General features: G+C 40.7%; 1 protein-coding gene across 9 annotated transcripts in view; it reads left to right on the top strand.

The window, feature by feature from the left end:
* YTHDC2 (YTH N6-methyladenosine RNA binding protein C2) overlaps positions 1-13,436 on the top strand; it is a 1,208,271-nt gene that overhangs the window by 622,832 nt on the left and 572,003 nt on the right. For all 9 annotated transcript variants that reach the window (XM_086961045.1, XM_086961046.1, XM_086961047.1 and 6 more), the window contains one exon: positions 5,083-5,188. In XM_086961045.1, the coding sequence (XP_086817171.1) occupies positions 5,083-5,188 (106 nt within the window). The remainder of the gene's footprint in view (positions 1-5,082; positions 5,189-13,436) is intronic.

Below are 13,436 nucleotides of genomic sequence, written 5' to 3'. Positions count from 1 at the left end.
AGCAAATTCTGACGACACAGTCTGAAAGTATGTATCCACTTTGCCCATGTTGATCAATTATCCCTCCCCGTCCCCTCCCCCCAAGAATTCTGGCATTTTTGCGGCACAGGTGTGCTTTCAGAGCCACTTTCTTTTCCTTGTTGACTTCTAGCACTTTCCCTCTGCAAAGCAGTTTCTACCGCGAAGCACTATCGCTAGATGCTGATCTCACACTGTGGTCTTTAAACCTTTATTTATTTCCACCCAAACTTATGGCTCCCTAATGCATTTTAGATGTCTCGAATCTTAGATCACCATTGTACTATTTTTTAAATTTCTAATTTAATTTATCCATTAAAAATGCAGTCTTTGACCGGTATTATCTATGCACAAATTAATGGGTAAAGGAATCTCATGATCAGACCTGAAACAATCATTTCTTCTGAATGAACTACGTATTAATCATTATTATTTAAACTGGACTGTAATGAACAATGATAGTGTTATCATTGTCTGCTGATCAGTTTCTCACATTTCGTTTTGGTTTGAAGGTGTATTTTTTCCTGCCTCTCCACAAGTTGTTTTTTTCTAACTGGGAAAGGCATTGAAACAACCCCCTCCCCCATCAAATTCTACTCCTTACCTAATTACAATGCATCATTTGTATAATATGCTGATTGCATCCGTCTACATTGACATAATTCCAGTTTGATGCATTTCCCATCTTGGCAGCTCCCCTTGCATTGTTCCCGACCCTTCTTGTAAGTGCTTCTTTGCAATTGGTCTATACCAGGGGTCTCCAACCTTTTCTGTCGTGAGTGCTACATTTGAACAGTGAAAATTGGTAAATTTGCTGCCAATGACCCAGTTGTGGTGCGGCTTTCTTCAGGACCTATGAGTGCTTCTGCTCAATTGAGCTCAAAACAGTACAACAAATAAACAAAACGGTAATGTACATAACCTTCCAGTGATGCTTTGTAGCATCTGAGGGTTAAGGATTCACTGGCAGTACCCACTGATGTCGTGTATCACGCCTCAGCCGTCCTTGGCATGGAGCGGAGGAGTCTCTATCCTTCTCTGAGACTGCAGCTGTTCTCAGAAACGATGTTGTCACACTCAATCACAGAGTAATAATTATTGGAAAGATTAAGGTATGAACAATGTTTATGTCGCAACCTATACCCAAGAGCTGAAGTTTTTTTTTTCATTTGGATGGTATGGTGGAAGATAATCAGCTAGTAGATTGTACTCCTTACTTTTTGGTTACCCCAGTAATTGGAAGATGTTCATTAACCACCAAACTCTACATCAGGACATAGCATCATATTGATAGGCACACAGGGCCTCTTTCAAGCATTTATGGACATGTAACTTGAAAATTGCAAGTTGGTAATTATAACAATAACAAAAAAAGAATAATAATTCAGACTGACGACATTCTTAATGCAAGACCAAGGGGTTTGTTCTCGCATTAAGAATATTGTAAGTTGTAGGGGCATTGCCTTCCAAAGGGTTGAAAATCCCCATCACTCCCTGGATAACGAAATTCAGACTTAAGCTAACAAGGTTGATCTGGGGACCCAAGGGATAGAGAACCAACTGTTGACGATTACAGTGCTAACTGTAGGTCGGAAATTGGAGGAAGGTCTGTTCTTATATTTGCTTTTATTAACTTTGAAATATTATATCTCTTGCTCAGCCAGTCGGGCATCTGCTGTTTTGTATGGTCTACTGTGTAAAAGTGTGGTGTAACAAAATCAAACTAAATCAATAAAATGGTGTTATAAAAATAAGAATATTGTAAATTGTAATCACTGGGTTTGGAGTCCAAACACAATAGAGAGAGCTCAACTGAAAATTAATGATTTCATTATAGCTAATGGGAGACTACCCTCGGACTCTCCACCATCACACAATCATAAATCCCCAAAGGGAGTAGCAATTCGGATTACGTGGTGGTAAGTTGCACCTCGTTTTCCCTGTTTGGGGATTTTAAGGTCACAGATACCCTCATCAATGACCATAGCTTGTTGACTTTTTCGCTGGGTCTAAACATGGCGCCTATTAGTTCATAGAACTTCGAATGGTCCCAGTCCAAGTTTCATAAAAAATGAAAAACAGGGAGCACACAGTGGGATCATAGGATCATAGGATAATCATGGGTTTGAAAAGCAAACTATAAGCGATCCTTGAAAACCTTGATGCCTGGATGGGAGACAATGTATAATGTTTTAGTATGTTCATGAAGCAGCTAGTAAAAGGTGTTAGTCGAAACTTTTGTTGAACAGGGAAATAAATGCCCTAGTGAGGAAACAATCCAATATATGGTTTACGTCCCTGAGAGGAATACCAGGGTGTTGCTAATAAAAAGGAGAAGGAGTCGATTGAAGGCCCCTTTGAAAAGAGACGCTTGGGATAGTGTTTGGATCAATCTAAGGGATGCTGCAGTAAATGGTCAGACTAGGTCCTTTTGGACGCTTGTTGCTGAAGGATGTGGATTTAAAGTGAGATCATTCCCCTTGGCCATTGAGAAATCGAGCTGGATCTACTTAATTACGGATCTATTTGCCACAAATGGGGGAGAGGTAGATAGACCTAGTGTAAAAGGGCATACATATTTGTAAACCCTCCCCCCCTCTTCTGAAAAAGAGATTGAGTTAGCAATTGGAGGAATGTGTACCTCGGCTGTGGTGGGACCAGGCGAAATTCCAATCTCTGTAATAAACTAATATGTATCCCTTTGGAGTAAAATTGTATTCCTGGTCTTTAAAAGCTGTTCTAAAAATAAAACAAAAATCCTCTCTCGTGGACAGGAAGTATTATAGTACCATTATACAAGAACGGAGAGAGAAATTTACCAGAAAATTATTGTCTGATCGCATTGCTGGACAAGGTGGGAAACGTTTTCTCTAAATTATTATTGCCCCAGAGTAACGAGTGGACTTAAGAAAATAAAATTCTATCCATGGAGCAAACTGGGTTTAGAGGCAACCATGGAACTATCGATTATATAACTGCCCTTAAAGTGATTCATGAGATGTATATTTTAGTGAGAGGAATGACGTATGCAGCTTTTATAGGCTTGTCCTCAGCATTTGATAAAGTAGATTGTCCTCTGCTGTGGAGAAAGCTTTCAAGATTGGGTATGCCTGGGACCCTTTTAGATGTAATAATTTCCCTCCATTCCTGCATCTGGTGCAGAGTTCTCCTGGGCGGTGATAGGTGACTCTCTCAGGCAATTCACACTTTAAATGGACTAAAACAGAGTGCCTTTTAGCACCGCTCCTTTTTTCCCTATATATTTTGGATCTTCACAGCCACTTGGTTATGAACGAGGGTATCACACTGATAAATGGGGGTAAGTCAATTCTTTTCCTGCTATATGTCGACAACATAATAATCTTCGACTTTGCCCCAAAGGGTTTAACAGGCATCAGTGGCACTGCAACATTTTGCAGATGCCCATTAGTTAAAGATTGACACGACTAAAAGTAAAATTATGTGTTTTCATGGGAGGAAGAAACGGAAATATGGACATTTTACATGGTCCCTGGGTGCACACAAACTAGAAATTGTGAAATCTTATACTTTCTTGGTTAAGATAATGTGTGGGTACCTTAGTGGAAAAGGCCCATATTGAAAATAACATGAGCAACCCTCAATCTCAAGATAAAGGCTAGGGCGCTTTTTATAGGGCAACCGGGAGAAGACATTTTGCGCATCTGTTAGAGTTTTATCGTGCCAAAATCCCTGCCACTCTGATTTACGGTTTGGGACAGGTTGAGGTATCTAAACGAGGTTTATTAGATACAATGGAAGGACAGGTCCTCGGAAACCTAACTTCTGCTAACTCAGCAATCCCTGGTGCAGCTTTAAGGTTAGAACTGGGCTTGAGACGTGATTTTGTCCAAGGCCCAGCGGGGTGTTACTTTGGGTTCCCTGTCTAGTGAAGAATGATGATGACTCACTGAGGTCCTGTATAAAAAAATGAATTGTTGTTGACTGTAAGGATAAGTCCTTAATCTGTAGACATTTTACTTATGCTGTTGATATGATTCATCTAGATCCCAATCTGGTCCTTGCTTTAACAACGCAGCAACTAACAGCCAGTTTTAAGCAAGCTACATGGTCCTTAAGCTTTCCTCTGGACAGGGATGCACGCCTAAAAAAATTGGGTTCTCGAATATAATAGCCTCCCTTTTAGCAAATAAAGCACAGCCGAATATGCCTCGTGGGTTGAGACGCTTTTGGATTCTTTTAGCTTAATCCCCTCTTGAATGTATTTATATTCTGGCCGAATGTAATTGGTCAAAATGGTCTCTAAGATCTAAACCAATTTTCTTTTTGTCTGCCCTGCACTTTTATTATGTCGCCGAAAATGGCTGAGACACATTTGTTTACAGCGGTCTATTCTTTCTGCCTCAAACCCACTGCAGTCACTTTACGCACCTCCTAATGAAATGTTTTGCTATATAGTTTTTAACTTTTTAAAGTTGTATTAAGGGTACTCTGGTTGATTGAATTCTATGTCGAAATGGTTTCCGAATTTTGAACTTTGTGCTTCTTGTTTGCTTGGCGCTTTCACTTTTTTCCTGAGAATGGCTGAGATCTATTTATTTACTTGTTGTTGTTTAGATTCTGTGCCCAGTTACACTGCGGTCACTGAACCAATGAAATATTTTGTGAGTCACTGTACCTACCAATGAAATATTTTGTGAGTCACTGTACCTACCAATGAAATATTTTGTGAGTCACTGTACCTACCAATGAAATAGTTTGTGAGTTTTTCACTCTGCTAAGTACTTTTTTAAATCTCTATTAAATGTATGGCATTTACAGGGGTCTTATGCTGCGTTGTTTTTCATGTTCTTCAAGTATCCAATTTTATTTGTGTTCCTCTGTTAATGTTAATTTTGAAAGTATGGATTTTGGCTGAAGTTTTATGTGAACCTCTTACGAGTTTCTTATAATAATTACAAATAAACTTGAAACATGACGGAGTCCCTACCGTTTAGCTATTTTAGAGCATGGGTGGCCCAAAGACCCCTTCCCTCTCTTCCGTAAGAATTATGAACTAATGAAAGTTACTTTCTTTACTTTCAGGGCAGGACGTTGTAGACCTGGAATCTGTTTCCGTTTGTTTAGCCGACTGAGGTTTCAAAATATGCTTGAATTCCAAACTCCTGAACTTCTGAGAATGCCACTGCAGGTTGGAAGACATTTTATTTCAGATGTATTCATCTTATGTGTATTTCAGTGTAATTTCACCGTCACCTGTCCTTTTTGCATTTTAATTAATAGTTTCTGTGAGCCACACAACTGAGCAAGGGAAATGTTTTCATATGTAGATAAAGGGCCTTATTCACAAAAGCACTTATGACTCTTAAAGTTACGAGTGCGGAGTCTTCACTCTCTGGGCAGAATCTCAGCACTACAGTGTGGAGATTCCACCCCGAGTGTGGAGATTCCACCCCGAGTGTGGAGATTCCACCCCGAGTGTGGAGATTCCACCCCTAGTGCGGAGATTCCGCCCGAGTGCAGAGATTCCACCCCGAGTGCAGAGATTCCACCGTAAGTGCGGAGGCTCCACACTCATATCTTTGAGTCGTGAGTCCCTTTGTGAATTGGGCCCATATTGTTTCTTTGAAAAACAGTAAGTTGATACCTCACTTGGGATAATTTTTATTTATTTATAAATATGATTTTGGAACTCCGTGGAGATCCACATATTACAATAATACAGGTTAAACATATTAAAATAAGGCCACATGTTATCAACCTATTCTACAGTAATATACAAAATGTCATGCCATTCAACTAGTACAATTCTAAGAAACATTTAAAAAAATTAAAAATTCTATTACAGAAGATTTCATTCGGAGGGCAAAAGATTGCATCAATCAAAGATCTAGCAGATAAAATACCAAGCTGGATACATACGGGCTTTACCCACAGCCGACGATGGACCATTAGTGCTGGACAAACTAACAAGACATGTATGGAGTCTTGGACTGAACTGTTACAAAAGTTACATATGTTGGATATGCCATACCATTTGGCCAGCAGCTTATTCAATGGAAGTAGATCATGCCTGAGAAGTACCCAAAAGCGGCGCAAGCCATGGGGCATGTTCCAAGTGACATAAGGTTGTATTTGTCTTAACAAACAAGAATCAACAGCTTGGTTTGTCCCCTTTTTTTGTAAAATCAGGTTACGATCCCTTTCGTAGCTCAACTTCCAGGTGGCATGTTTTAGTGTGAGCTTTAGTTGTTGTGTTGAAAGGGCTACGAGGGAGGCTTCCTCCAGATCCAAGAGTATGAGGGCCTTCCTATAGTTCTTTATAAGCAATGAGTACTCTTTTAGTGGGCCCATCAACTCTTTTTTGATTAGGGATCTTAATGTTGCTGGCTTTCCCTTGATCAGACATATTACGCAGCGAATGGCTCCTGCCAAAGCCTGTGCCCAGCTGCTTCTTAGCCCGAGTTCCAAACGAAGGGCAGCAGTACTACAGCTATTATTAGCCGAGGTTAAACTTCTCAAGAGGGATCCCTCAACAGTGTCTAAAAAACCCCATTCAGCTAGATCGATAAACTCTATGCCATAAAGCAGAGTTGGGGGGACTTTTGCCCGGAATGCCTCCAACAGATATCCAAAGTGCCTTTTACCAGTCGATTTATATAGTGCTCTTAGGCCGTTTCCCTGTGATTTTGCCTTGTGGGTGCTGTTTTCAATATGGGATTTATTGCTTAGATTACTATTAACAACCTTGCCCAAAAATACGTAAGATGACACTCTTTCTAATTTTTGACCTCCCAATTCCCAGCTGAAGTTTTCTAACCTCAGTTTTTTTCTCCCCTCCATACACATTACCTTACTTTTAGAGATATTTATTTTCAGGAAATGCTCTACGGAGAATGTATGTAATAGTTGAAGACGGTTATTGAGTCCTTTTGGGGTGAGGTCTAAAATCAATATATCATCCGCGTACATTAGGCAAGAGATATATGAATCTCCCGAGCGTGGGGCAATGCCTTCACCTGCGGATATGGTGTGGGGAAGATCACTAACGTAAAGGGAAAATAAGAGGGGGGCTAAAAGACAGCCCTGCTTGAGGCCATTTGCAGATGGTATGAGCTGGGATAAGCCTCTTTCCCCCCCCAATAATACTCTGCACCATGTGTTATCGTGTAAGTCTTGTACCAAACCTAAGAGACCATGGGGCATTCCCAGATCGTGTAGCTTTCTCCACAATAATTGTCGGTCGACCTTATCAAAGGCCGTGGAGAAATCTATGAATGCCACATAGACTCTCCCCTTTCTGGCTCCAATATATTTGTCCGTTATTACCTGAAGGGCTGCCAAGTTATCCAGGGTACCGTGATTTTTTCTAAAGCCCGTCTGCTCAAGTGGAAGAACACCCGAGTGCTCCACCCAGATATTTATTCGCTTGAGCAGACATCTTGTGAAAACTTTGCCGATTGCGTCCAATAATGCAATCTGGCGGTAATTCTGAGGGGATAGGCGATCTCCCTTTTTAAACAACGGCACCAGGATACTTCCCTTCCAGGAAGGTAAAACCTTACCTCTTAGTAAACAAATATTAAAGACTGCACAGAGTAACTTGCACCATTTAGCCCTGTTCTGTTTTAATACGTTGATGGGCACTTCGTCCGGGCCCATGGCCCCGGAATGTCTCATTTCACTGATAGACAAATCTATGTCCTTTTCTGTAAATGGATCTAGTGGTACCCTCATTTCTGTTCGCCACACTTGAGAGTTCGCCTCATTATTACTTGCATAGAGGTTGGAAACAAAATCCCTCCATATTTGTTCCTCAATAGCAATGGGGGCGGGACTTGTTCTCATTCCGCACCCTTCGCCTATGAGGGACCAAAATTGCCTCATTTCCCCATGGATAGCAGCTTCTCTTATTTTTACCCAAATGGCATCCTCTTTTTCTTTGCGTAGCCTGGACAATAACCTTCTCCTTTTCCTTTTTAGCATAGTTATTTTTTGTGCTGTATCCATCGATCTCTTTAGGTATTGAGCCCTTACTAGTTTGTTTATTTCTATATTTAGAGGTCTCAAAGGGCTTGGGGAAATTCTAATAGATTTTTTCCTGTTGAGTTTTTTTGTCCTTGCTACCACTGACTTCATAAAAACGCAAAAATTTTCGATTTCAAAGCCATTCCAGGACGGGAACTCGGAGATTGCTGTATCCAGCATTACTTCCAAATTTCGATGCGCCCTCGCGTTCCAATAGCACCTTCCTGATTTAGAGTGGAAATTTGTTTGGTCATTATTCAGCGACCACTGATCACAACTTGGAGGCTTTACGTTCATTGAGATGGATAGGATTTTGTGATCGCTTAGCGGTGTATCCATAATATTGAGGTCCTTCAACAACTCGAATGAGTGGATATCTGTTATTACATAATCCAAAATCGATTTCCCTCTATAGGATTTATGTGTGAAGCTAGCCGGGGAATCCGAAGGGAGTCTCCCATTTGCTATGATCCCGTCTATTTCTACCAACTCCTTTAGTAGTATTTTACCACGTTTATTTGTTTTTATACTTTCAGGAAACACTGCCCGGGGAATACAGAGGGTTTCCTCTCTAAATTTATCACTGAATAAGTTTATGCTTAAATTGGAAATCTTGCAATTTAGGTCCCCGACTAAAATTATATCCGTCATCGGATCTTTCTCCCTAATACTCTGGATATGCAAGAAAACCCTTTTAAGTATTGCGTTGAAGCCAATTTCTGGTGGAATGTAAGTATTAATCAGGACCAAACGATTATTAGTTTTTGGATTATCTGACCTAAACATAGTTACTACTTGGAACAGTTTACTGGGGTCCAGGTAATGCCCATAGTTCCAATTTATTTTATTTGATAAAAGGCAGGCTATCCCCCCACTAGCATGACCTTTTTTGTTCAAGGTGGCACTGCCTTCTAAAACGTAATAGTCATTCCCTAATTGGATTTTATCAGGGCACCATGTCTCTTGGAGACATATTATGTTTGGCTCCAGAGATAAAAGAAAAGCCAATTTCTCCGGACTGTTTTTTAGGCCCGCTGCATTCCAAGAAATTATGGATAGTTTTTTGCTAAAGATGTTGATTATTTAAATGATTATTTGAGGGTTTTTCTGCCAAGACTCGGGGGAGCCAATTCCATTGGACACTTTCGTTTCCTGAATCTGGTTGGTAAGATAACAGGGGGGGGGGGCGGGATATGACACCATACGGGAGTCCTTAGACTTACATATTTTTAACTCTGTAAGTTCGCCTGACTTGTTTATACTCCCTGTCGCTGCTTGCAGCAGGGAAAATGGGGGTTTCTGGGAGGGTTTAGATTTAAGGACCTTAGTTTGACTAGTATGCTCCAATACCGGGATTACGTCTATCCCTCTACTCTGCAAATCTTCTGAACGTTGTAGAATTAGATTGGCTACTAACTTAGAGTAGAACCTCACCCTGGTTGTCATCCCCACTTCTGATTTTAATATTTGTACCTTATCCAAGTCAGCTTATTGTATTAATTTCAAGTTGGCAGATTCTTGAAAATATTTGAGTAGGAGGGATCTGTTCAAAATGCATTCGGTATCGAAAAGGGGAGTGAATTCTACCCATAATGTATCTATACATTTTTCTTTGGGCTCTGCCAATATAGCACCTCTCGCAACTATTCCCGAAAAAGATGGTGCCAAGGGGTTAAGTATTGGGCCTATTTTACTAGGGGAATTATAATCCTGACCTGGGAGTACAGGTTTTTTGGACCCAGTTATATCCCTATTAACGGAAACTTGTTGAGAGATGACATTTAGATCAGCTGTTAATAAGGGGGGAGGAAAGGAAATCAGAGATATTGCTGGCGTCGCCAAAGGCGGGGGAGCAATGTTTTCCTTATTGCTCTTAATTTCAGTGTTGTTCTCCTTTTCAGCTACCACCTGAGTTTGGGGAACCTCATTATTTGTAGATAAATTAAGGTGTTTTCTAAAGAGGATTTTCCTCCGCCTATTTTTTTTCTATCCGTCTCAGCAGTTTCCTTTTACTTTACTTTGGATAACAAAATTAATAATCACCTTTTTTTAAGACAGTCACTAGCCATTTAAGAAGTGAAAGAGAGGGTAAATTTATAATATGTGACACCCGAGTTTCCAATCTGGCTGAGCTACTTAACAATGGTGGCTCGAGATTTCATAGGTATAATTGGATCTCCACTGATAGTTTGACCAAGTTCACAGCATAAACCCTTCAGAAGACGTTGGAGGGTGTTTAAAAAATATAAATCATTGTTAAAAATATCCACCTACCATGTTTTTAGAAGACAATTCTTTTTCTATTGTTTGAAGGGTACATACCAACTTTATCCCTCTTGTACAGCTGTAAAATGAACACTGCCCTTCACGTATGTGCAGGCCACATTGGTAAAAGTGGGTGTGACTTGCACCTGGCAGGCCGCATGCTGTGTTCCCTGGCACTTTGTTTTTGTTAAAGGGACTTCTATCTAATGTATGTGTGGTACAAGTGAGCTGACAATTTCTGTACAGCAGTATGGTCTTTTTAAAACGAGCTGGAGAGAAATTAGTTTCATCCCAGCTGTCACATTTTGAGTGATTTTGCTGAGTCTGATCAGCAGGATTCAGAATGCTTTCAGACCAGTGCATTAAATGATCTCCTTTATCAATGAAAATCTGATTAATTTTGTTCCTTTAGGTTGGATTGGTGTTATATGAAATTTACTTAGCACTACCTGACATTGTATCTGTCTGTTAAGGATGCAAATCAGGGCTTTGATAACAGTGTCTCGGGTGGGTCAAAGTATCTAGACATGCTCCCTTGTTGCAGCCTAGATTTACTGCATAATTGGCGGTGACGTGCTATCCTCTGCTAGTTCCTGCTTTACACAGCTCACCAAGGTTTTTTGGATCTTGTTAAACGTGCTATGGGAGTAACCTAGCAATTTATAAACATTGAAAATTATACAGAGTTTGTTATGAAGTTTGCTATGCAATATTTATTTCATGGTGTGAAAAACTGCTGGAGTCCTTGTCAGGGTGAAAAATAAAAAGTCACTAAACAAAAACATGCTTAACCCTCTGATAAAACTAGAAACAAAAGCAGTCAAGATTAACTTAGAGGCCATGTGTAAAGTATTTATGCAGTACCTAAACAGTAATAAAGTAAAAACACAAAACAAGAAAAATCCCACACCAATTTAAAAAATTGAGTAAAATGTAGTCATTTATTTGGCACCAAAACAAGAAAACTCTAATCAGTAGAACAAGACATGCAATTTCAAAGATTTAAGGTAAGTATAGTGCCTAAAAGCACAAATTGCCGCTTGTGGTTATCTGATCTTGCAAGACTGGGCTAAAGTCACAAGTTCAGGCCGTCCACGATGGAATGTGGGCCAGATACAGGGACCAAGTCAGTCCTGTTTAAAAAGTTACCTTCTAAAGTCCAACTCAAAGAGTCCAGTTCGCGGTGGAGGAGGCTGCCAGGAGCAGGGACAATGTTGTGGATGGTTGTCGCTGCAGTGCGAAGATCTTGTCGGGTGTCAAGGACTGTCGTTGCTGGAGCTTCGCTTTGGCAGGCATTGCAGGTTGTTGATATTGGTAAGGAGGGTGTTATATTTAACTTGTCTCTTTTCTGTCTGTGGGTTTTCATTGTCACCCACATGATGTCACTACTAGAACCTTTGGTGACATCATGGAGTGTTGGGGGCTTGCCCTGGTCTCTACTGACAGTTGGCACCAGGCAGGCTGAGTGACAAGGAGGTCACTCCTGTTGGGTCTTTTCTTTTTACCATCTTGAAGACTTGACTTGCAACTATCTTTAATAAAGAAACCATTATAATACACCCGGCTCTAGACATCTATTTACAACATTTTTGGCGACGTTTGGACAATCAAGAAAGAACTTACAGCGTGTGAAGGAAAGAAGTAAAGATAAAGAGTCTACAGCGTGCCGGAAACATAAAGGGAGAATCTGTGTATTTAAAGAAGTTGAGAAATATTATTATATCAACTGAAACTAGGAAAAAAAGAGAAAAGAAGCACCCTGGTAAGTCCCACCAGTGTCCATAAAATCCGGACGGCCTGCAATCCCAGGGTGCTGGCGTGTGTGCACTAGACACCAAGAAGACACGTCTGGTGATGTGAAAGAGTTGGGAAAGGGTTTTGTCACAACCTGTTTAATAGACTTTGGCAAGGAAAAAGATTACTCTGTAAGCTGAATTGAATGTCTGCGGGCGAACCGTATGTATCTCAAGTAAGTGGAAAACAGATGTCACTTTAATTAGAAAAGTTGGAGGTAATTACTGCTGGCGTTCGTGATTACAATAGTGTTGCTGTCTGTGAATGCAATCGCAAGGAAAATCCAGCGTTGGAGGTGATTTGGATGGGAAGAGGCAGCGTGGCGCATGGCCACTGCGTGAAAACAGACTGAGCACTTTTATTTACAAGGGCTTGCGGTGAGCAGCTATGGGCCATACATTGTGGACATGCGGTGAGCAGGTCATGGGTAATGCTTCGTTTTGAATACTTTGACTGCCCAAGTCTTTATCGTTTTTATTCCTTCGCAAAAAAAACAACTTTATTCTGACTGCGCAATGCTTAACAGTTATTTATTTTCAAAGGGAATGCGCGAGAAACGCTTGAATCCTACCTGTGTGGAGCTCTTTGTAACATCGTGGGAGGTGCTGCATCCTCTCGCTTTAAAGCACAGGCGTGCTGAGAGCCACCCGGTGCGACGAAGTATGCGTGCCACCATTTTAGCGCTGACATTGCATTGCTTAGGATTAATACACCGAGCATTTGTTTGGATCGTCGCCATAGAAACGATCTTTGGGGGAATTACGAGACTTTTGCCCCACGATTTTAAGGTTGGTGAGGGGAGAACTGTCTGAAAATAATTATTCTACCTTATAACATGAAAACTGTTTATTTTTGGGAGACATCGCGAACTTTGAGATTTATTCGTTTTCGTCTGACTTGCGGACAAAACACACTTTCATCTGTACTGTTCCCTGGGATAAAACTGCTACTGGCATGATGAAAACAGCGATTCATACTAATGAGGAGATCTCGGGTGAGAGATCGCTCACCGGAGCACGAGACTTTCTCTTACATTATTTTGCTGGCTAATTTAATGTATGTCTCGTAGTCTGTGTGGGTTCAGTGAGTGGTGAGGGGTGAGTTAGTGGTGAATAGAGTTTTATTGCTGTTTATTTTGGGGTGGTGTGTGCCTTGTGTAATTTATTTTAAGGTGGTGAATGGGGATGGTGGTGTGTTTTTTCTTTTTTCTTTGGGGTGGTGACTGCCCCGTGCAGTTAATTTAAAGTGTGGTGAGCGGCAAGTGAATGGTGAATGCAGTGCTGTACTATTGTGTATTTGTGAGGTGGTGTGTTTTCGGGGTGGTGAGTGCCCTGTATAGTTTGTTATAGCTG

Source organism: Lissotriton vulgaris, chromosome 3_1, assembly GCF_964263255.1.
Source record: "Lissotriton vulgaris chromosome 3_1, aLisVul1.2, whole genome shotgun sequence".
In the NCBI taxonomy this organism is placed as follows: domain Eukaryota; kingdom Metazoa; phylum Chordata; class Amphibia; order Caudata; family Salamandridae; genus Lissotriton; species Lissotriton vulgaris.
This window is presented reverse-complemented; position numbering and strand designations above follow the sequence as displayed.